Consider the following 23,861-nt stretch of genomic DNA (forward strand, 5'->3'; position numbering starts at 1 on the left):
GGTCATGCCTGGCTGGGAAGCACTGAGCTAGGCGAGCAGGACAGGCAGAGGGCACTTCCTGCGGGTCAGTCCCTGGGGACAAGGGTTGTACATAAAGCCATTTTAATGAAAGACTCTCAAAGACAAACCATGTAGCAAATGCAACCTTTATTGGCGGCAGGGTGGACTAGCCCAATTGTCACAAGTCCCACTGGGTCAGATCCTCCATGCACAACAGCCAAGCTGGCAACCCCCTGGGATGGATACCTGAGAGGCACAGACCCATCATAGGAATTAACAGAGATCAGGGCTGCTGCCCGGGCCCCTCAGCAAATCATCTGGTCGCGACGCCTCACTAGGCAGCAGCAGCACTAGGCAGACCCAGAGCATTTTCCTCCTTCTCTGCTCTGGCTTGTCAGTCCCAATGCAGAGGGCATCAGCCAGGGACAAGCTTCATTCCACGCCCTACATGCCAAGCAGGGGAGTGAAGGGTTAACGAGGCAGTCAGGCTCCCCGAGGCTGGGCCAGGGGATGGGCTGGTGTCTCTCGCAGGTCACAGGTGGGGAACATTTTCATAAATGTCATTGGCGGGTAGGGATCCCCCTTCTGGAGACCTCACTCCTGCGGCTGACTCCCAGGTGGGCTTGGGGTCCGCAAGCACAGAGTAGCTGACATAGTATTCCTCCTGGAAAGGGCACATGGACAGTGAGTGAGGTGACAGAGGCAGACAAAGGCCAGAGAGAGCAGCAGGGAGGGAGCAGCAGAACAGGGGGCGGGAGCTGGGGGGGTTGCACTTACGTTGTCCCTTGACAGAATTCCCTTGGGTTTATCTGCAAGAGGAACAGGAGGGGATCAGGACTAGGCATTAACTTTCACCCCTTGAGCCCCCATCACCAGCAGTCCAGCCCCTCAGTGACCAGCCCCAGCTGTGGGATGGGTGTGAGACACAAAACTGAGGTGCTCGGGATCCCAGGACTCTGCCCCCTGGCACTGGCCAGATTCTAGCCTGGGGAGTTACATCCACCGACATAAATGCTAAGCAGGGTGAACCTGTTCAAGATGTCAGAGCCGTGCACTGCCAGCCCACCACCTGCTTCTGGAACCAAGTTCTGAGCAAGCCTTTGAAGGGTCTCTAAAGCCGAGATCACTTTTCCCATTCTTCCCATCCATCCAGTGGTTCACAGTCATGCTGGAAGGGCATAATGAGTGGGATCCCACAGGGATCAGTTCTGGGTCTGGTTCTGTTCCATATCTTCATAAATGATTTAGATAATGGCATAGAGACTACTCTTATAAAGTTTGCAGATGATACCAAGCTGGGAGGGGTTGCAAGTGCTTTGGGGGATAGGATTAAACTTCAGACTGATCTGGACAAACTGGAGAAATGGTCTGAAGTAAATAGGATGAAATTCAATAAGGACAAATGCAAAGTACTCCACTTAGGAAAGAACAATCAGTTGCACACACACAAAATGGGAAATGACTGCCTAGGAAGGAGTGCTGCAGAAAGGGATCTGGGGGTCATAGTGGACCACAAGCTAAATATGAGTCAATAGTGTAAAGCTGTTGCAAAAAAAAGCAAACATCCTTCTGGGATGTATTAGCAGGAATGTTGTAAGCAAGACATGAGAAGTAATTCTTCCACTCTACTCCGCGATGATTAGGCCTCAACCGGAGTATTGTGTCCAGTTCTGGGCACCACATTTCAGGAAAGATGTGGACAAATTGGAGAAAGTCCAGAGAAGGGCAACAAAAATGATTAAAGGTCTAGAAAACATGACCTATGAGGGAAGATTGAAAAAACTGGGTTTGTTTAGTCTGGAAAAGAGAAGACTGAGAGGGGACATGAGAACAGTTTTCAAGTATGTAAAAGGTTGTCACAGGAGGAGGGAGAAAAATTGTTTTTCTTAAGCTCTGAGGACAGAACAAGAAGTAATGAGCTTAAATTGCAGCAAGGGAGGTTTAGGTTGGACATTAGGAAAAACTTCCAAATTGTCAGGGTGGTTAAGCACTGGAATAAATTGCCCCGGGAGATTGTGGAATCTCCACCATTGGAGATTTTTAAGAGCAGGTTAGACAAACACCTGTCAAGGATGGTCTAGATAATACTTAGTCCTGCCATGAGTGCCCGGGACTCAACTAGATGACCTCTCAAGGTCCCTTCCAGCCCTATGATTCTATTCCTCATGTTTGCGTTTGCCTCGGTGCTTCTGGATTCTGATGGGAAATGGAGACACAGGAGCCAAAACGCCAAAGGAAACACCACTCCCACAGTATTCCAGGCCTGAGCCGGATGCCAGGAGAGCCAGAAACCTCAGGAGAAATTTCCACCCAACAGATTCAGAAAAGCATCCCAACTCCAACCCGTGAGATTCACCCAGCTCAGTATTTCCTGCTGGTTTAAAGGGACATGTTCAACTTGCAAATCACATTTATCTGCTGGTTTTGTAGTTATGACATTATGAGTAACACCTGAGATGACTGAAACTGTAAGAAGTTAGTGTAGAGAAAGTACTTTTTTCCATTTTTTGTGTTTATTTTATCATTTGACAGTGTGATACTCTGGCTACATGGGCTGTGTCCCCCCTACTAATGCCTCCTCCACACAGAGGACAAGAGCCTACTACTGCTACCAGCTTATGGACTTACTCTTTTAGGTCAAATGATAGAGGCCCATGCTTTTACTGCTAAAAGTCTCAGGTTCAAACTACACTGATGAGCCATGACTGGGGTTACTCAAACAGTAATTTCCTTGAACAATCAGTCAAGCACAGAAGAAAATGACTAACTAAGCAGACCCCCTTTAACATCAACAGGGGAGCACAGAATCCCTCTTCCTTTCGACTCGGGATGCACTGTTTAAAGGGGGCTCTCCCCCAAAACAGAATTGTTTGAAATTAGTCAATTTAAAAAAATTCAAGTTGACAGCATCCCTTTAAGTGACTCGGATGTGGTATTCCCCGGCTTCCTGTCTTTCACTGTCCTGTCCTGTCGCTGTGCCATTTACACAGCTAGCACTACTCCCAAGGGGATGGATTTCTAGGGTGGGTGGAGAGAAGTGATCTGTACGGGTGAAATACACCCTGTGTTGCCTTTTAGGTTGTAAATGCGACTTGGGGTGCCCAAGCCGTGTGTGGAGGGAATTCCTCCCTCAAGGAACACATCCCTGCTGATCATCTGCTGTGTTCATTCTGCCCCTGTACACACACAGACAGAAGTCAGTGGCACAATCTAGACAACCAGATTCCAGGATTGTTTCTGTGTCACTCTGAAGCCTCGCGTGTCTGTTGAGTCAGAGTGAGGCCATGGAAACAGCTACAAGCAGGAGCAAGAGCTCTTTGTTCTTCTGGATTTCACCAGGGTCAAATCACTGCAAATCACAGTCTGTTACCGTCCATTTTTCAGTTCTCAGCCACTTCAGGCTTTTTACACTTTACGAATTACACCTGTATACCTGCACGGGCTTTCACCTGGGACCAGTTAATTGGCCTGCAGAGTCGCAGAGCAAGTGAGTGAAACGTTAGCTGCATCTGCCTGTCTCATCCCTTACATCTCTATTGAATCCTTTGTTACCTCTTGAGGCAAGACACCGTCTTGTTCCACTCACCCACACTTCTTTTCTTGATGTTGACAACTGTATACTCCACATCTCCACTCTCCGGCTCCAGGGGACACACTGTGAAAACAAAGCCACGTCTCACGTATGCCTTGTGCCCCTAGAGCAAGCGCCTGCACTAGGCACCATCTGCTCTTCCTGCAGCTGCTATAGTGTGTCTGCTGCCCACTCCCGGAGGGCATCCCAGCAGCACGCCGACTTGCCACATTTCACTGGGATCTGACCAGGCTACAGCCACCTGGTGCCAGGTTGGAGCCAGCTCCCTGAAATGGTGCAAACTGTCTTCCCACCACAGCCCCATGCCAGGGATTGTGGGATAGGTACTCAGGGGGCGTTGCGATTGAAAGGATGGCATTAGTGGGGACGTGCAACGGCTCAGCATGACCCAGCATGGACACACTGAGCTGTTTGCACCCAAACGGGCTCAATTCCAAGGGGTCGGCTCAGTTCTCTGGCGCTGAGGGTTCTCAGCCAGGGACGCGCTCATTGCTCACTGGATTGCGGGGCAGGGTCCCAGCTGGGAGGGATCGGGGCTCCGAGGGGCCCAGTATGGAAATGGAGACCCCAGCCTCGGGAAGGCAGAGAATGCTGCTCTAGTGCAGACTAGGCCAACAAGGCCCTGGTATTAACCACACACTGGTATTAACCGTGGCTCCCTCGGAACGGCGGCCGGGGTCACAGAGCCATGTCTGACCAGTGCCTCCCAGCAGGGCCACAGGCTGTGTGGGACAACAGCAGAGATAGCTGCACAGCCATAGCACCAGGGCAGCTCTCCACAGCCTTGGCACCCCGTGCCCACGCCTCGGGGCAGGGGCACCGCCTCCTCTCTCTGGTGTCGGCCACAAGTAAGCCTCCAGCAGCGTCATGTCTCCGGATTATTGCCCCTTACCATTGCCGTAAGATGGCTCCTCAGCATGGAGGCCCAAGCTCCCCAGTGGAGGAAACCCCTGGCCAGGGGGTTCATGCTGGGCTGGGAGCCGTGTTTCCCTGGGTATAGGAAGACACAGTGAACACAGTGGAACAGGGCAGATATAGACCAGAGAGAGGAAGAGACGGCACGAGATGGAGAAGGCACGAAAACGCAGAGGGCCAGAGCTCGTACACACTGAGGACAAGGCCAGGGGTGACAGGGCTGAGTGTAATGAGAATGCAGCCCTGAACATTTCCAGGGGAAGAGGGGGAGGGGAGAGGGGTCCTGCGACTTTTGGATCCTGGGCCCTCCCCATCCTATCACTAAATGTGACTGTTGTATGAATCTAGTGTCAGAAATGCACCTGGCCCTCTGTGGCCACCCCATTCCTGACAGGCAAAAACCCTGAATAAGCCCTGCCAACTGAGCCATGCCCCTTTCGTAGAATCATAGAATCACAGAATATTAGGACTGGAAGAGACCTCAGGAGGTCATCTGGTCCAATCCCCTGCTCAAAGCCAACTAACTTTGTAGAACCACATCCTTAATAAAGGCCTATTGGCGTTCTTGGCTCCTCCCCTGCTGGGATTCTGTGCTGTAACCCCTTTTTTCTGGGACGGGGTCCTCTCCTGAGTGCCACAGGATTCTGGGGATGGATGAACAGACATCAGCCTGCTGGCCTCTGCTCAGCCAGAGGTGCAGATTGTCTCGGAACAGGCAGAGAAGAGCTGTTTCCGAGCAATATGCTCCTGTGGAAACAGATATTTTGACTCCAAGACATAATCATAGAATCATAGAAGATCAGGGTTGGAAGAGACCTAAGGAGGTCATCCAGTCCTGCTCAAAGCAGAACCAACCCCAACTAAATCATCCCAGCCTGGGCTTTGTCAAGCCAAGCCTTAAAAACTCTAAGAATCGAGATTCCACCACCTTCCTAGGCAATCTACCAGACCACATGTTGTTGCTGCCCACCCTGTGACGAAGGTTACCGCTGGAAGCTGAGAACAGTGGAGAGGCTAGGAAAATCCAAGGAGCCAGCTTCAGTAATGAAAAGCTGGTTCTTACATCGCATAACAAGCAGGCGGTGAGCGTGCTGTCTCCAACCGCTGAACAAGTGGGGACCCAAATATTCAGGAGCAATCTGTCACTTTGATGCCTCCCCTTTTGCCTCAAGGTGAGTCAAGTTGGGTACAAAAATATCATAGAATCAGAAATGTCAGGCTGAAGGGACCTTGAGAGGTCAACTACAGTCCACCACCCTGAGGCAGGACTAAGGAAACTAGACCATCCCTGGTAAGTGCTTGTCCAACCTGTTCTTAAACCTCCCAGAGTTTAACTCCCCTTAGAGATAGAAAAGTTGTCCTCGTATCAAAGCCAAATTTCTCTTGCTGCAGATTAAGTCCATTACATCTTGTTCTGCCTTCAGTGGCCATGGAGAACAATTGACCACTGTCCTCTTTATAACAGCCCTTAACATATATGAAGACTGATCTTTTCGGTCTTCTTTTTTCAAGCCTATACATGCCTAATTTTTCTAACCTTTCCTCATAGGCCAGGTTTCTTGCTGTCCTCTGAACTCTCTCAATTTGTCCATATCTTTCTTAAAGAATGGCACTCAAAATTGGACCCAGTACTTCAGCTGAGGCCTCACCAGTGCTGAGTAAAGCGGGACAGTTACCTCACGTGTTTTGCATGCAACACTCCTGTTAATACCTCCCAGAATGAGATTTGCCATTTTTACAAGGCATCACATTGTTGACACATTTAATTTGTGATCCTCTACAACCCCCAGATGCTTTTCAGGAGTTCTACTGCCTAGCAAGTTATTCCCCAGCCCTGGAGCACCCACTGAGTCGGTGCCTATGTTGGCCAAGATGGTCAGAGGTGCAACCCTATGCTCTGGATGTCCCTAGCTTCTGACTGTCAGAAGCTGGGACTGGACGATACGGGGTGGATCACTCAATAACTGCCCTGTTCTATTCATTCCTTCTGGGGCACCTGGCATTGGCCACTGTCGGAAGACAGGATATTGGGCTAGATGGGCCATTGGTCTGACCCAGTATGACTGTTCTTATGTTCTATTGCTTCCCCCCACCAACTAGGCCAATAACTCTGTCAAAGAAGGAAATTAGGTTGGTATGGCATGACTTGTTCTTGACAAATCCACATTAGCTATTACTTATTATCCTTTTGTCTTCTAAGTTCTTACAGATTGGTTGTTTAATCATTTGTTCCAGTATCTTTCCAGGTATCGAAGTTAGGCTGATAGGTTTATAATTCCCCGGGTCCTCTTTGCTCCCTCTTTTAAAGGTAGGTGCCATGTTTGCCTTTCTCTGCTGCCCTATCCCTTGTGTGTCCTTCTGCACCAGCACAGTGTGGCTGTAAAACGCTGCTGCTCTGATGTGATGGCACTTTACACCCACATTGCACTGGGATCAATGACCCACAAGGTGCAAGGCAACGGAGAATCGGGCCCCAAAGCTTTCAGGTGGACGTGCTATATAGAGTCAGGTCCAGAGAGCCCACATAAAAAGGAGGGGAAGCAGCCTGGAGAGCCAAGAGCTGAAACCAATGGGTCACTTAATAATTAAATCATGACCCATTTAAATCAAAGCAACACTGAACCCATCCTTTCCCCTGTCCCAAACCCCAACATGCTTCACCCCGTCTGTGCCTGACTCACCTCTCCGGGGCATTGAAAACCATTCCTTCTGCAAAGCAAGTGAGAAAAAGGTGCATTAATCTCTCCAGACGTGTCACCTTGGCCATCAGGTCTGGGTCACTCTCAAGGGGAGTGAATGCAAGGCAGGGGGCATGGGTGATTCATTACAGGAGACAAGACACCAAATGTGACGGAAGGGATCAGCCTTTTCCCATTCAGGAGCCTCCTGGGCTAAAGCTGTGGGATGGGTTTGGCAAAAGGCCTAAATTACAGCAGAGCAAGCGTGGGGACAAAGGTCTAGAATTCATGGTGTGAATTTGGCAGGAAGATGGAATCCGCCCTGGCTCTGACCATTTCAAGCTCCCTTTCCCCGGGAGCGGCTGCATGGCCGAGACTCCCAGAGAAACTCAGAAACGGTTGTGAGTTTCCAAGCACCCGATGGATTGTGATAGCCGCACGCTGTGGAAGGAGCCACATACCTGCTTTCTTCCAGCACTTGAAGTAGAACACCAGAGCCGCAGCGACACCCATCAGGAACAGGAAGGAGACAGTCACAGGCACAGCCACCCGGGGGCTTGCGTGCTCTGGAGAAGACAAAGGGAACATGCCCAGATAAACACAGTGCTCCTGGAGAAGAGACTTCCTGACAGAAACCAACTGAGCCTGTTGAACCACACCTCTGCCAGTGACCACAGGGCGCAGGGCCCAGTCCAATGGGTCAGGCCTCAGACCGGGAGCCAGGCACTTGAGTTCTCTTCAATTCTGCCTCTGATTCACAGTGTGGCCTTGGGCAGGTCCTGGCCCCATTCTGTGCCTCAGTTTCCCCATCTATATAAATCATAGATTTCAAAGCCAGATGGGGCCTCTGTGATCAAGTCTGACTTCCTGTACAGCACAGGCCCTTGAACCCCCAAAATAATTCCCATTTGAACTAGAGCATGGGGCCAGTGACCATGATCTGCTCTTTGGGATCTAGCAATGAGAAGCTCTGTTCTGGTCACTATTGTAAGGATCATCAGAGAGAACAGGGCCACCACCAACAATCAGAGCCCTTCCATTTCTGGGTAAGGACTAAGGTGCAGGAGGCTCAGATTTTAATCTCTGCCTCTGTAGCTTTGGTTCTGGGTCAGATCCAAACCCAGCTTCCTTCCATTCCAGTGTAGCTGGAATCTCACGGGAACAGCTGATCTTGTGAGAGCTCTGCAGCTTGTGTCTAAGTCTGCACGAGGCGAGCCCATCTGGTTTTGGTGTCATTGTGATGGCCACCATCTTGGCCGACACACCAGGCATTGGACTGGGAACCTCCAGAGCTGAGAGCCGGAGCTGCTACATCTTGAGCCAAGCCTCTCTAGCAGGAGCTGTACTGGACCCAGCTCCTCTGTGGACCAGGCCCAGAGGGGACACGTAACACACACTGACCAGGGGGTTCCCCCTGGACATCCCATCTTGACGGGCAGCCCCGACGGGGTCTGGAATCTGAATTACAAACCTGAACGTGAACTGGACCTGAGTCTAGATCCCAGCCTGGCCTCTCTCTCCCCTGTCCCTGAGCCACATTTTACAGGTACCTTTCACGGTGATGGCCAGGATCTTGCTGGGGGCCTGGAAGACTCTCTGGGGGCTGAGCTGGTTGCTGGCAATGCACTGGTAATTCCCTCCATGGCCCAGCTGTATAGACCCGAAATGCAGCGTGTTCCCCACAGCCGTGGGCAGGCCAAGCCCTGAGACTGCAGCCAGCTCCTCAGCGTTGTGAAGCCACTTGAACAGGGGGGCGGTGCCGGACTCCACCGAGCAGTTGAGATTCAGGCTTTCTCCAGCCATGACCTCTGGCCCCATGCGATCCGCGGTGATGGTGGCCCCGGACACGGGCACTGCAAGTACAAGGGAGACGGCCTGAGAGCAAGGCTGGGGGGTGGAGAGATGCTCCGTCACAGACACACCAGAAAGGGGTAACCCAGGCTGGGCCACACAGCAGAGAACAGGCTCCAGAGATAGTGGTGTCTGGACCTTGTCAACCCAAGGGGGCTCCCTTACCACAATGTGAGGATCGAGAGCAGAGTCCCACAGCCCAGCGAGCGGCCCATCCTGCCCACCACACAGAAGCACCAGGGCAGCACTGAGGAACCCCTACGTGTGGGAGGCAGGATGCTGCCATGTCCTGCTCCCCACAGTCACCACCGCAGCTCGTCCCACCATCACCCCGGTCTACAGGCAGAGATCCCGCCCTCCCACCCCCCCAGAGAGAGCATGTGGAGCCGGCGTACCGAGCACAGAGAGGTGGAAGGAGGCGCTGCGCTGGGGGCCACTGGCCATGCCATTATCAGCCTCGCAGAAGTAGGTCCCAGAATCCCGCTCAGACGTCACATTCAGAGCGAGGGATCCCGGCCCTTGGGAACTGACCGTCCTGTTCCCCAGAGCAGCCCCCTCGTGATGAAACCGATAGACGATGGGGGCCGAGCCGCGGCGTGACTCGCACCGGATCTCCACCACGTCCCCGATGGCGGCCCAGGCACTGGCCGCACTGACGGTCAGGTGAGGCAGGGACACTGGAACTGACAGAGAATCGGGGCAGGTCAGGGCTCAGCCTGTACCTCAGGTTGCTGAGAGGAGGGGCGAGGAATTCACTAGGATTAGGAGCTCTCTGGGCGAGAGCATCTCCTGGCTCTGTGTCTGTGTAGTGCCCAGCGCCGTGGGCCGGGGACCTGGCTGGGCTTCTTGGCACTGCCCTGTACAGATATCAGGTCATTCGAAGGGAAGGACCATCGTGTTCTGAGGACCTGGCACTTCGGCCCATTTACCCCTCGTGTCACTGAGGCAGCAGGCTGCTCTAGGGTTGCCAACTTTCTAATCACACAAAACCAAACACCCAAGCCCTGCCCCTTCCCTGAGGCCCGCCCCCTGCCCCTTCCCTGAGGTTCTGCCCCCCACTCACTACATTCCCCCTCCCTCAGTGGCTCGCTATCCCCCACCCTCACTGGTTGGGGTGCAGAGGGACGTGAGGGCTCTATCTGGGGGTGTGGGCTCTGGGCTGGGGCTGGGGCTGAGGGGTTCAGGGTGTGGGAGGGGGCTGCAGGTTGAGGCAGGGGGTTGGGGTGCAGAGGGAAGTGAGGGCTCCATATGGGGGTGCGGGCTCTGGGGTGGGGCTGGAGATGAGGGGTTTGGGGTGCAGGAGGGGACTCCAAGCTGGGGGTTGGGGCAGAGGGATTCAGAGTGTGGAGGAGGTCAGGGCTGTGGGCTAGGGGTGCAGGCTCTGGGGTGGGGCTGGGATGAGGGGTTTGGGATGCAGGAGGGGGCTCCGGGTTTGATGGGGGCTCAGGGCTGGGGCAGGGGGTTGGGGTGTGGGGCTGGGGCACAGGCTTCCCTCCGGTAGCTCCCAGTCAGCGGCGCAGCTGGGGGGGGCTAAGGCAGGCTTCCTGCCTGTCCTGATTCTGCGCTGTGCCCAGGAAGCAGCCAGTTCCCAGGCGGAGGTGTGGCAAGTGGCTCTGCACGCTGCTGTCACCCACAGGCACTGCCCCCACATCTCCCATTGGCTGCAGGTTCCCGCGGGAGTGCAGAGCCAGTGCTCAGGGCAGGGACAGCGTGCAGAGCCCAGTGCCCCTCCCGCCTAGGAGCCGGACCTGCTGGTGGGGGCGAAACGCGGAGGCCCAGCCAGGCCCAGTTACCTCCCCAGCCAGCTGCGATCCCACTGGGCACAAGCATACCCCACACCCACCAGCTTGGCGCTCTGGCCCCTCTAGTGGTGTCTGGGCCACGCCTAGTGGTGGCTGAGCCTGCTACAGCCGTGGCTGCCGAGCTGGGGCTTTCACCTCAGGCAGGAGAGGCTTGCACATTTAGAGCCCAATCCCCAGTTCTCCCGGTTGCCAGCAGCCCACCCGAGGGTGCAGTGTAACATGCCCCATCTCTGCAGGGTGGGGAGGCTGGAAGTCGGCAGAGGTACCCCCCTGGGTCCGTGTGACGGGCCTCTCTGCCCTGTGGGGGAGTTTGACAAAAGTATTTCAACCAGCTCCATTCACAGCCTCGTGCGGAGGCCACATCCCTCCCTAGGGCTTCCAGCTGCTACAGCCATGGGCCTCGCCCCTCTCAGCAGGCCCAAGCCAGCAACAGTATCCCCCCAATGCCCCTCTGCTGACCTTATGCCTAAGGAGAGGCTCTCATGCTCACCCGGGCAGGGGTAAAGCCCCTGTCACCCCATCACTCAGCTGGGACCTGGCTCACCCTTCACAGCAACTTTCACCCCTGGGCTTGGTGCTGGGGCATTGCCGTTGGAGGCCACGCAGTAATACTCCCCCGTGTCGGTCTCCGTGGCTGCAGGGATCTCATAGACCAGCCTCTGTGAGACCTGAGTCTCTGTCCTCAGAGCCTGACTGGAGCCCTTCCGGTGCCAGGAGAAGGTGATTGGCCCCGTGCCCAGAGACACAGAGCAGTTCAGCACCAGCCGCTCCCCTTCCATCACCTGCCCCCCGAGGGGCTGGACCTCCATGGAGACTCGGGACACTGGGATTCCTGTGGGAGAGGAGGACAAAGGAGGGCAGGACGTGCTGCGGTGACCCAAGGGATGAGCTCGGTGCCATCTGGACAGATCAGCACTTCTGCCCCCAGGTAAGGATGGGGGTCCTGTGTGTAGAGCATTGATTTGGGGAGGGGACAGAATGCAGGGCCCAGGCCCACAACACTATGGGTCATGGGCCCACATGAAGTGTGTGGTAAATCTGCTCAGGTTTGCAAAGGCTAGTGTATATATTGCAAATGTTAGTGCAAAAGCTCATCTTGAGCAGTGAAAGACAGTATATTCCTGAGGTACAAGGCTGAGAGCTGGGGGGATTTGGCTGATGCCTTACTCTGTGTGATTCATGAGGCTCTGGGAGCATTCATGCAATCTAGTTGGGTGCAGGGCTTCACATGTTGTTGTGCTGAGTGATCACAGCACCTGAAGGGGTTTGCTGCTTGTCACTAGCAAAGCATTGTGAGAGACAGCCTAGGCTGGAGAGTTAGGGGGCTCAGTGGTCCCACAGTTCCAGGCTGCACCCTGGGGATCCCGTCACAGTCAGAACCTGCAGCTGGGGGATAATCTGCCCTCATAGCAGGACCCAGCCTGGTCGCTGATAGTCAAATCATCTTGAGCCCTGACACATGAGGGTTAATCTGCCTGCCAAAAACATGCCCAGATCCACTTTGCACCGTCAGTCAGTCTAGGCTCTGCCGTGATCCTGCTCTCACTGTGGTAAGGGGAGTTTTTCCATTGACTCCAATGGGAGAAAAACCAGGCTCTTTATCTGGGTCAGTCCCTCCTATCCCCTCAACTGGGTCAAAGTAGCAAATTAGAACAATCTAAGACAATGTCAACTGGCCTCTCTCCCTGAGGTCTCCAAGCCGTTGCTTTGGCATCAAGTTCTCTGCCAAGATTTCATTGTATCCAGGGCCAGATTCTCACACGAGCTCAGCCCCCAGCATCCCCCACCCTGGTCGGGTTCTCCCACGAGCTGACGTGCTGTGCTCTTTTGGCCCTACGCGAGCAGAGCTGATTCAACTCCAGCCGCCGTTCCTGTGTCCTGGGGTCTGAAGCTCTATTTTGCATCATGGAATTTATCAGGGTCTTCCCTGCACCTCATATTTCAGCCTGCAAATGCCACTGGACTGTGGCAGGGGCAGGTTGGCCCCATGTGGGCTCAGAAGCCACAGAAAGCTCGGAATAGATTCCATGTAGTTTTCTTTCCATCCCAGATAGGTGGGAACCTTCAGAACCTGACCCCACCATCCCTGCTCCAGACACTCACGTTTAACAGCAATCTTTAACTTGGGACTCCATTTCCATACACTTGAGGTCACCGTCCGCACCACACAATGGTAATATCCTGAGTCCTGTAGCCCTGCCACTGGGATGTGGTAGTCAATGGAGCTCCTAGATCCTCCCAAGTCCCTGCTGTCTTTGTAGAAGAATCTCTGAAGCAATGTGTCCGATTTCTGGGGGTTGAGCTCTGTGACACACCTCAGGGTCATCGGGCTTCCTTCTATGGGGTCACCTGAGCCTGCTGCCCTCAGCACCGGAGACGAAAACAACTCTAGAAGCAGATCAAACTTGTTCACCAGCAGTGTTCAACGCCAGAGCCCAGAGTAGGCTTTGGAAACTACTGCATTTCAGACCGACAGACAGGGATCTACCCCCTGCCCATCCCTAAAATCTCCCATCACAATGAACCTGTTTCCCTGTGAGAGAACATTTCACTCTCATTTGGAGCCCTGATCCCCTGTAGCAGCCCGTCATTGACTTCCTGTTGGTTTTTAAAGCCTCTCACCACATCAGAACAGGCCTCCTTGGAGGGACCTTCTCCTGCTTTATCTCCCATTGTGGCAGCTGGGAGCTCCAGAGATGGAACTGCTGATCCTGCAATGCTGGGCCAGGGGAGGTAGGGCCAGGACTCTGTGCAGATGGATGGGGAAGTCATGCCAGAGCAGGACCCCGGGCTGTTCTCTCTCCCTGTCAGCTCTCTGAGATTTGCGGGGCCTGGTTGTTTGTTGTGGTCTAAGGCTGGTTTCAGAGGTGGGGAGGGCAGGATTTCTGAGCCCACTTTGATATTTATTTATTGCTCCCGTTATTTAATAAATAACGTTGTTTGCATTTGAATGCATGTTTTGTTCTTTGTCTTCTGAGGCCCCCCTGAGGGAGGAAGGTAGCAGGTGCCAGATGATCATTTGTGAGGAGCGGGAGGGAGAGCTCAGTGGTTTGAGCATTGACCTGCTAAACCCAGGGTTGTGAGTTCAATCCTTGAGGGGACCATTTAGGGATCTGGGGCAAAAATTGGGGATTGGGCCTGCTTTCAGCTGTGGGTTGGACTAGATGACCTCCAGAGGTTCCTTCCAACCCTGAGATTCTATGAGGTCATTATTAGGTATTGTCTTTCATTGTAGGTTTATCTAACCCCACTTGCTTTGCTCTGTGTAGACATACAGATATTAAAATATTTCTCAAACATACATTGTTAGCAGCTATGGCTCTTGCTCCTTCTTTGCAGAGGTGGATTAGGGGTTTGTGGGGCCCTGGACCAGAGCAAGTGGGGGCCCCTCCCCACCACTTCTGCCTGAAGTCACACTCCACCCCCACTCACCCCCCGGCACCCATGCTGGGGAGTGGGGTCGGGGTGTAGGGGCTTCCCCTGCTCCCCGGCAGGAGCACTGGTCGAGTGGGGGGAGCGGGTCAGGGCATGGGCGCACCCATTTTTCCAGGGGCCCCCCAATTGGCCCAGGCCCCTGAGCATGGGCCCCATTGGCCCAGTGGCTAATCTGCCACTGATTCTCTGCCCTTCTGTCTTCAGCAAGTAAGATTGTCACCACTCACCCTTATGCATATTCCAAACCCTTAGCTTCCCCTCAGAGCTAAAGCCAATGAGAGTCAGTAGTCCCATCCCAACAGGTGGGACGTCTTGTCTGGGGGGCATTAATTAGGCTAAAGTTAAAATACTCAGCTCCCAGGAAAGGAAGCTCTGCTCTATGATAAGGAATCTTCCAACCAAACCAAAGACTCCCATCATTCACTTGTGGCTGACTCCCATCTCTTTCACTCTAGCTAAGGAAACCCCCTGCCAGGCGACTGACAGGAATAACTACTCCTTTTCTCATGCAGAGCGCCCTCTGTCTCCTATGTATGAACCAAGGGCCAAGAAGGAGTATGGAAGCTGTGGGAGTTAAATCAACTAGAGCCAACTGACTGGGAGACCTGGAAAACTGAAGGTCAAATGGGATAAACCCCCTGTTTCCCCAAGAAATCCAAACTACCCTGCCTTCACCTCCAGCCCCACTGCACGTTTGTTTGCCTGATTTATCTCTGGGTGAATAATCTGTCTTGTTCCTCTGATGCAATGTCTCATATTCAGCAGTCTCTCATTGGAGTCTGTTGCTTCTGATGAAGTGAGCTGTAGCTCACAAAAGCTTATGCTCAAATATATTTGTTGGTCTCTAAGGTGCCACAAGTACTCCTTTTCTTTTTGCGAATACAGACTAACACGGCTGCTACTCTGAAACCTGTCATATCCAATGATAATCCCTGGAAGATGTGACGTGAAAGGTATTAGATACAATCAAAGAATGTCTGACCCATGTCCATTGATTTAGAGGACTATAAGAGGTTGTTCATTTCCTTTCTAATGGGTTGCTGTGCTCTAGAAGTGACAACTATTGTATAGCACAAGCAAGAGACAGGAATGTTAAGAGGTATAAGCACGTAAAAGTGGGGAGCCCAGTCCATCGTCCAGGCTAATACTGAAATACAATCCATGGAACAAATGAAACCTTCTGGCTAACAGGAGCATCGAAGAGACAAGGTGGGGGAGGTAATATCTCTTATTGCCTCAACTTCTGTTTTTGAGAGAGACAAGCTTTCATGCTTACAATTCAGTGCACTGAATTCCCCAATAACAACTATGTGGGTGAAATGAGACAATCACACCACCAGGGGTGGGGAACCTTTTTTCTCTCTGGGGCCACTGACCCACAGAAAAACTCAGTTGTGGGCCACACACAGCCCCGCGGGGGAGCACAGAGGCTTGGGGCTTCCCGTAGGCTCCAGGGTGGGGCTAGAAATGAGGGATTCAGGGTGTGGGAAGGGGCTCCGGGCTGAGGCAAGGGGTTGGGGTGCAGGAGTGGGTGAGGGCTCCGGCTGGGGGTGCGGGCTCTGAGGTGGGGCTGGGAATGAGGGGTTTGGAGTGCAGGAGTGGGCTTAGGGCTGGGGTGGGGGTTTGGGGTATGGGAGGAGGTTCGAGGTGCTGGCTCCAGGAGGGAGTTTGGGTGCGGGAGGGGGCTCAGGGCTGGGGCAGGGAGTTCAGGCTGCGGGCTCAGGCCATGCGGCACTTACCTCAAGTGGCTCCCAGCCGGTGGTTCAGTGGGGCTCCAGGAAGCAGATGGCCTGTCCGGTCTGTAGGCAGAGGCACGGCCAGGCGGCTGCCCCCACAGCTCCATTGGCTGCAGTTCCCGGCCAAAGGGAGTTGCAGAACCAGCGCTGAGGGCAGGGGCAGCACGCGGAGCTTCCCTGATCACCCCTTTGCCTTGGGGCCACAGGGACATGGTGGCTGCTTCCAGGAGCTTGCCACAGGCCAGAGACTTGCCACAAGCCAGATGAAATTAAGCAGTGGGCCAGATCCAGCCCACGGGCTGTAGGTTCCCCACCCCTGCACTACGCTCTCAAATGAACTCACACAGAAACATGACAGAAGACAAAAAAGCCCTATCACCTGTGGGTGAACACGTTTCACAGAACGATCACTGCATATCTGACCTCTCAGTCCTTGTCCCCAAAGGAAACCTGCACAACACCTTCAAAAGATGAGCCTGGAAACTTCAATTCAGAACTTTGCTAGACACTAAAAATCATGGACTGATAGAGACACTGGATTTATGGCTCATTACAAGAATCTACAACACCCTAACCTCCCCCCTACAGTTTCCTCCCCCTATGACAGAAGGGGTGTTAACTGGCCACTTCCCCTTGAATGGTCCCTTGAAATGTGTTAATTCCTGATGCTAAACAATCTGTCCCACCTTATATTTAGCTGTGACACTTTCAGTACCTTTCCCAGACCTGGCGAAGAGCTCTGTGTGGTTCGAAAGCTTGTCTTTCTCACCAAGAGAAATTTGTCCAATAAAAGCAACTATTTCACCGCACTCCTTGTCTCTCTAATATCCTGGAGGGACCAACAAGGCTCCACTGCATAGGAGCATCCAAGAAATTTGTCATGTCCCAACACCATCTGCTGGATACTGATGGAAGCAGCTGAAAAATGGAGAGCTGAAATCTGAGTGCCTGTTTACCAGGGCCAGATAGAAATAAGAGAGGTTTCAGAGTAACAGCCGTGTTAGTCTGTATTCGCAAAAAGAAAAGGAGTACTTGTGGCACCTTAGAGACTAACCAATTTATTTGAGCATGAGCTTTCGTGAGCTCCAGCTCACTTCATCGGATGCATACCGTGGAAACTGCAGCAGACTTTATATATACACAGAGAATATGAAACAATACCTCCTCCCACCCCACTGTCCTGCTGGTAATAGCTTGCTATTACCAGCAGGACAGTGGGGTGGGAGGAGGTATTGTTTCATATTCTCTGTGTATATATAAAGAAAAGGAGTACTTGTGGCACCTTAGAGACTAACCAATTTATTTGAGCATGAGCTTTCGTGAGCTACAGCTCACTTTGATGAAGTGAGCTGTAGCTCACGAAAGCTCATGCTCAAATAAATTGGTTAGTCTCTAAGGTGCCACAAGTACTCCTTTTCTTTTTGCGAATACAGACTAACACGGCTGTTACTCTGAAACCTGTGTATATATAAAGTCTGCTGCAGTTTCCACGGTATGCATCTGATGAAGTGAGCTGTAGCTCACGAAAGCTCATGCTCAAATAAATTGGTTAGTCTCTAAGGTGCCACAAGTACTCCTTTTCTTTTTATAGAAATAAGAGGGGCTATACTCTGTGAGCACATGTGGACCTCAGAGCTTTGCTAAACCCCCATATGGGAAAGACTCTCTCCCCTCTCCCACACATCATGGTCACAGCATGAAGCAGAGTTGACTGAACCTAACAATAAACTGCTGAATCCAGAAGTGTGACCGGACGCCCAGACCAGCTGGGTGGAAAGGACTCTCCCCTATGTCAGGGTTACCGGGGTCAGGAGAAGTGGTGAGATTTCATTTCAAATATGTGTTTCTCCTGCTATTCTTGAATATGACAAACTGCAGATTAGCTGGTTGAGTCTGCGTTCTTTTAGTGAGCCCTCACTAACTAATGCCATGCGCAGGGGTCTCTGACCTAAGCCCAGGCAAACTGGCCTAAGAGAGATTTAAAACAATACCTTTACGCAATCACTTTTGGTATTTTAAATTTGTGCCTTTTTACACCAAACTATTTAACTAGCAGGGCCACACGCTGAGCCTTATAAGTGCCTTCGAGACAAGCGTACCCTTCCCCCTTGGAGAAATCCTGGAAGTGTGAGAAATGTATCAGAGGGACTAAAGAACTGATGAATGTAAATAAATGTCATAAGAAATTTTGGTGATCTGTGCTCTTCCTCGGTACACCTGCTGAGCCTCAATGCTAGTCTATGACAGTTGTAAGAGTGTATTGGTGTGTTCAGTGCATGCCTAGAACACTGCTTGTGTGTACACTTGACTGGTGCCGTGTTAATGGTAGACTGGTGTGGTCCGGAGTGAATTAATAAACTGTTGATTGGTTAAGAATAACCAAGTGACCTGTTCTGAGAAATACTGGCCCAGGTAAAAGCTGACCTGAAAAGAACCTAGCATTACAATGAGTAAGCTAAGCGCTCATGGGACTCTGTAGAAGGGGTTATCCTGTTTAGGTTCCATTCCAATACTGGCTACAGCTCTTATCACATTGGCAAATCGAGTCTGTTAGATCTCAGCTTTAAAATCAAACCGGCACCTTGGCACGTTCCTAAAATGGATCCATTTTACGCTGACGCCCGTCCCTGCCTGCTGTGCTGTAACGCTCCTGTTCCTACAGCTAGAGATAAAGGGCCCGATTCTGACCTCACTTACCCCTGGGGACGTCAGTTGTAGCAGCCAGTGCAGCTACGCCAATGTCAAAGCAAGGGGAGACCAGATTTTGGACTAAAGTCACTTGGCCAAATTATGATTCTCCTAATGGCAGCTAGGTAAAGGCAAAGCCTTCCCCGCCAAGGAAGCTGGGGCAGGATGTCCACTGCTTATTGTATGAAGAAAGAGGTGCCGGGCTCAAGCAATAGTGACGGTGTCCTCTGCACCACATGACCTCGCACACATCATACGTGCGAGGTCACACCTTGCACCACTGACAGAAGATGCACCAGGCTCAGCTCTGAGTATGTCCTGTGTGCTGAGACTGCCCCCTCTCTGCCCAGCCCCCCACTCACAAAAATTCCTCACCTTGGACAGAAATAGACACCACAGGAGAAATTTTTTCAGAAATCATGAATATAGTTTTCATTGATCCTGTGCAGTGATATTTGCCACTGTCACTTGTCCTTGCTTGTTTGATGGACAGCTCTGAGTTCACATAGGGTGGAGTAATGTATGCTTCATTTCTGTAATATTTTATCCCAGATACCTCTGCTCCCTTCCATCCGTAGCACCTCAGGTGCAGCGGGTCCCCTTCGAACACAGCATAGTAAGGGGCCTGGAGAATCAGCCACTCTGAAAGAGAGACACCGAGAGCAAATGGCAGGTTACTGCATGGCCCAACAGGGCCCGTGCCCAGGGGCCCCAGCCAATTTGGGGCCCGCAGAAAAATCTCCCCCTGCCGTGGCCATGGGGCTGGAGGAGCTCTTGCTGCCCGCCGTGGCCCAAAGGCACAGAACTTCTCCAGTCTCGGGGCCACAGGGTGGGGGGGAAATGAGGGGTGGACGGAGGGATGGAAAGGAGCAAGCAGGGGGAGGCGCCATGGGGGAAGGGTGGAATGGGACAGGGCCATGGGCGGAATGGGTGGGGGCTGCAGGGGGAAGGGACAAAGCTGGGCTGGGTGTGGAATGGGGGCAGGGCCATGGCAGAAGGGGCTGGGCCACGGCTCCAGCACCCGGGCTCCTCCCCCCGACTTGCTCCAGCCCAGGGCTCCAGGAGACCTTAATCCGCCTCTGCTGAGAGCAGGAGCTCCAGGAGATCATGGCACCAGGGAACTCAGTGCACTCAGTTCTGCAGGCTGTGGGCTGAAAGTCACACTCACCCTTTGCGGGGCGGGAGAGAGAGAGTCAGGCAAAAAAGTTCCCCAGGCCGCAGGTAAAAGTGAACCACAAGAAAATCCTTTCTAGCCAAGAGAAAGACAGACATTAAGTTGCCCTGGTAAGGAGGGGCAGGCGTGCCAAAGAACCGCAAGAGGGGTGAGTCCAGGCTGAGCGAGGGGGAGGCAGGAGACAAGGTCAGGGCTCTGGAGAGAGAGCTCGGGAGGGAAACAGCATCAGAGGAGGTGGGATAGCAGCTCCCAGAGGGGGAAGGAGGGGGCTGTGCCCGCTGGCCTGCAGCGTGGAATTTGGGAGCAAACCCAGATTCTATTGACTGATCCCCCACCACAGCCCAAGCCAGGAGCAGTCTCCCCAGGCTGCAGGGACGGGAGCATGCCTGCCCCACTGCTGCTCCGGCTCCAGTGAGCTGGGGGCAGGTGCCCCAAGGCCTTTCTCCTGCAGCCAGGGGGGCCTCCACGTAGAGTGTGACCACCCGTCCCTTATTTTAAGGAACACCCCTTGACCATTTGAAATATTAAATTGAAGCTTACGACAATTGCACTGTATTCCAGAGGGCAGGAGAAATGTACATGTGGGAGAACAACATGCTCTGCTAAGGGAAATGGTGTTTTCTTAAATTGTCCCTTATTTTTCATGTAGTTTTCCCTAATTTCCATCCAATAAAAGTGGCCACCTGACCTGCAGGCTAGATCCCTGCCAGACCCCGAGTGGAGCTGTGGGCAGGTAGCTGGCAGCATCTCCCTCCGCTCACTGCTTCAGGAGCTGGGTTTGCCCCACTGCAGAGTGGGCAGCAGCTCCACAGGGCCCCACAGGTCAGAGCAGAGCAGAAAGGCTCCGACCTGCTGTTACGTGACTCACTTTCAGAAATGGTCAGCAGAACGGGGTCGCTTTGCCCGGAGCCAGGAGCCTTGCACTGGTATCTACCTGCATCACTCATCTTTGTCTTTTCAATTCTGAAGCTGTTTTTTACTGTGTTTCTGAATGACTTGTCGTTGTGATACCATGAGAAATTCCGTCCAGGAGAGCGGGATGTGCTGCACGTCAGAGTAACGCTCTGCCCCTTAAACACTGTGCTCCATGGAGGGTTAAGGGTCAGCGTGGCCTTTTGTGCAGTCGCTGTAGGGCCGGCAGAGAGGGAGGAGACAACAGGACAGAGCTGACCTCAGGGTAAAGGAGGAGATGAGCCCCATGGCCTCAGCACGGGAGGCTGGAGCCAGGGAACTGCGCAGGGGTACGCTCTAGGCTGGGATTGCCAAAGGGGTTAGGCACCTGACTGCCTGGGCAGTGCCCCTGGTTATCAAGTATTGTTTAGCACTGGGGAGAGGGCGATGTTACGGTAGTGCCTCATGGCATCCAAGTCCTGTTTAGCATTAGGGGGTAGTGGGATAATGTCCCAGTGGCGCCCCCTTGGTACCCAGGTACTGTCTAGTACTAGGGGCAGTAGGATAGTGTCACAGCAGCACCCCCAGTAGCCAGGTATTGTCAGGTACTGTGGAGCAGTGGGGTAATGTCACAGCAGCCTCCCATACCCAGGTAGTGTCTGGTGATAGGGGGCAGTGGGGTAATGTCACAGCAGACCCCGTAGCCGGGTACTGTCTGGTGATAGGGGGCAGTGGGGTAATGTCACAGCAGACCCCGTAGCCGGGTACTGTCTGGTGGTAGGGGGCAGTGGGGTAATGTCACGGCAGACCCCGTAGCCGGGTACTGTCTGGTGATAGGGGGCAGTGGGGTAATGTCACAGCAGACCCCGTAGCCGGGTACTGTCTGGTGATAGGGGGCAGTGGGGTAATGTCACGGCAGCCCCCATACCTGGGTACTGTCTGGTGGTAGGGGGCAGTGGGGTAATGTCACAGCAGACCCCGTAGCCGGGTACTGTCTGGTGATAGGGGGCAGTGGGGTAATGTCACGGCAGACCCCGTAGCCGGGTACTGTCTGGTGATAGAGGGCAGTGGGATAATGTCACGGCAGACCCCGTAGCCGGGTACTGTCTGGTGATAGGGAGCAGTGGGGTAATGTCACGGCAGACCCCGTAGCCGGGTGCTGTCTGGTGGTAGTGGGCAGTGGGGTAATGTCACGGCAGACCCCGTAGCCGGGTACTGTCTGGTGATAGGGGGCAGTGGGGTAATGTCACGGCAGACCCCGTAGCCGGGTACTGTCTGGTGATGGGGGCAGTGGGGTAATGTCACGGCAGACCCCGTAGCCGGGTACTGTCTGGTGATGGGGGCAGTGGGGTAATGTCACAGCAGACCCCGTAGCCGGGTACTGTCTGGTGATAGGGGGCAGTGGGGTAATGTCACGGCAGACCCTGTAGCCGGGTACTGTCTGGTGATGGGGGCAGTGGGGTAATGTCACAGCAGACCCCATAGCCGGGTACTGTCTGGTGATGGGGGCAGTGGGGTAATGTCACAGCAGACCCCGTAGCCGGGTACTGTCTGGTGATAGGGGGCAGTGGGGTAATGTCACGGCAGACCCCGTAGCCGGGTACTGTCTGGTGATAGGGGGCAGTGGGGTAATGTCACGGCAGACCCCGTAGCCGGGTACTGTCTGGTGGTAGGGGGCAGTGGGGTAATGTCACAGCAGACCCCGTAGCCGGGTACTGTCTGGTGATAGGGGGCAGTGGGGTAATGTCACAGCAGACCCCGTAGCCGGGTACTGTCTGGTGATAGAGGGCAGTGGGGTAATGTCACGGCAGCCCCCGTACCTGGGTACTGTCTGGTGATGGGGGCAGTGGGGTAATGTCCCAGCAGCACCTCCTGGTACCCAGGTACTGTCTAGTATTAGAGAGCAGGGGCATCACCCCCTGGTACCTGCACGTTAGGGGTTGGGGGCCCATGCAGTTTATGTTAGCAGGAATATTCAGAGATGAGCAGGACTCACCAGCTAGGCAAAGGGCTGCAAAAGAAATGAGAAGGAATGAGGCTTAGTGCAGTCTGTTTCCCGCAACACCAGCGCGGGTGCTGTTATGGGAAGTCCTCTGGCCTGTGTCAAGCAGCTGCTCAGACGCGGGGATCACTGAGGTCCCTTCTCGCATCACAATCTAGGGAGGGAGCCTGCTCCCCAGGCGGTCAGAGCCTTCACCTCCCCTGCACATGGGGACATGGAGCCCACCCGGGCCAGGGGCTCCTCCAAGGCCTCCTGTGGAGTCTGGGGGAGCGCGGGGAAGAGAGCCCAGGCATCCAGACTCCTAGAGCTGCACCATCGGGACTAAGCACAGACCAGATCCCGGCTGGGATGGGCTCAGGGTGAGTCCATGGACTCAGAGCGCTGCCGGGCCTGCGCCCGGTTCGTCACACGTGAGACACCTGCTGGCAGCACATCCCAGCTACCCCAGCAGCTCACCCGCCCCACCCCACTGTGCCCGGCCCCACTGCCTCACTGGCACTGGCCATGGCATATCCCTCTGTAGGACCAAGATCCCTCCTGGTACCAGAGCCCACCTCTCTTCATTCCCCAGAGTGTGAAGATCTCAGAAGCCAGCAAACCCAGGGGAGCCCACACTGAGCTGGGCAGGACACATGCTGCTCCCCTGGCGTCCCGAGCTCTGTGGCTCGGTGAATGGGGCTGATGTCTCGCCTTCTCTTGGACAGTGAAATGTCTTCCCTGGCCGTCACCAAACCTCATACCCACAGCTAAAATGGCCCATTCCTTGGCACTATCTGCCCACTTGGGGCTGTCTGCAGACTGGCCAGGGACTGAATGGGCCATGGAGACTGAGTCCCCCTCTCTGTTCCTGCAGCAGGGGGAATCCCTCTGAATCTCACTAAACTCCTCTGGGACAGCTGCTCCCCCGTGCAGCCTGCATGGGCTGTCAGCGCCCTGGGACTGCAGTACAATCACCCAGCCCTCCTGCCCACCCCCATGGCCCCCCAACACCCAGCCCCCCAGTCCCTACTCACCCAGCACAAGCAGCTCTGCCCTCCCCAGCATCCTGGACGCTGTGAAAGGAGCCGACCCACACACGTACTGCAGCAAACATGCTC

At 53.8% G+C, this 23,861-nt stretch overlaps 1 protein-coding gene across 1 annotated transcript; it reads right to left on the reverse strand.

Moving 5' to 3' along the window:
- Positions 1–532: 532 nt before the first annotated feature.
- On the reverse strand, positions 533–23,861 carry LOC144279508 (Fc receptor-like protein 3). The gene is made up of 14 exons (XM_077841047.1): positions 23,778–23,861; positions 22,759–22,773; positions 20,740–20,997; positions 19,073–19,339; positions 12,942–13,226; positions 11,383–11,670; positions 9,432–9,719; positions 8,736–9,038; positions 7,647–7,751; positions 7,189–7,216; positions 4,485–4,582; positions 3,587–3,655; positions 778–809; positions 533–664 (listed from the first exon to the last, which is right to left on the reverse strand). Exons 1-14 carry the CDS (start codon positions 23,806–23,808, stop codon positions 533–535), a joined length of 2,199 nt encoding a protein of 732 aa, XP_077697173.1. The 5' UTR covers positions 23,809–23,861.

The sequence above is a fragment of the Eretmochelys imbricata genome, chromosome 24 (genome assembly GCF_965152235.1).
Source record: "Eretmochelys imbricata isolate rEreImb1 chromosome 24, rEreImb1.hap1, whole genome shotgun sequence".
NCBI lineage: Eukaryota > Metazoa > Chordata > Testudines > Cheloniidae > Eretmochelys > Eretmochelys imbricata.

Excerpts from the sequence above, each read along its gene's own strand:
- LOC144279508 (XM_077841047.1), bottom strand. The coding sequence starts at position 23,808 with ATGCTGGGGAGGGCAGAGCTGCTTGTGCTGG. Across the intron at positions 9,039-9,431 it reads CTTCCACCTCTCTGTGCTCG|TGCCCGTGTCCGGGGCCACC; the intron begins GTACGCCGGCTC and ends TTGTACTTGCAG. Across the intron at positions 7,217-7,646 it reads CAAGTGCTGGAAGAAAGCAG|AAGGAATGGTTTTCAATGCC; the intron begins GTATGTGGCTCC and ends CTTGCTTTGCAG.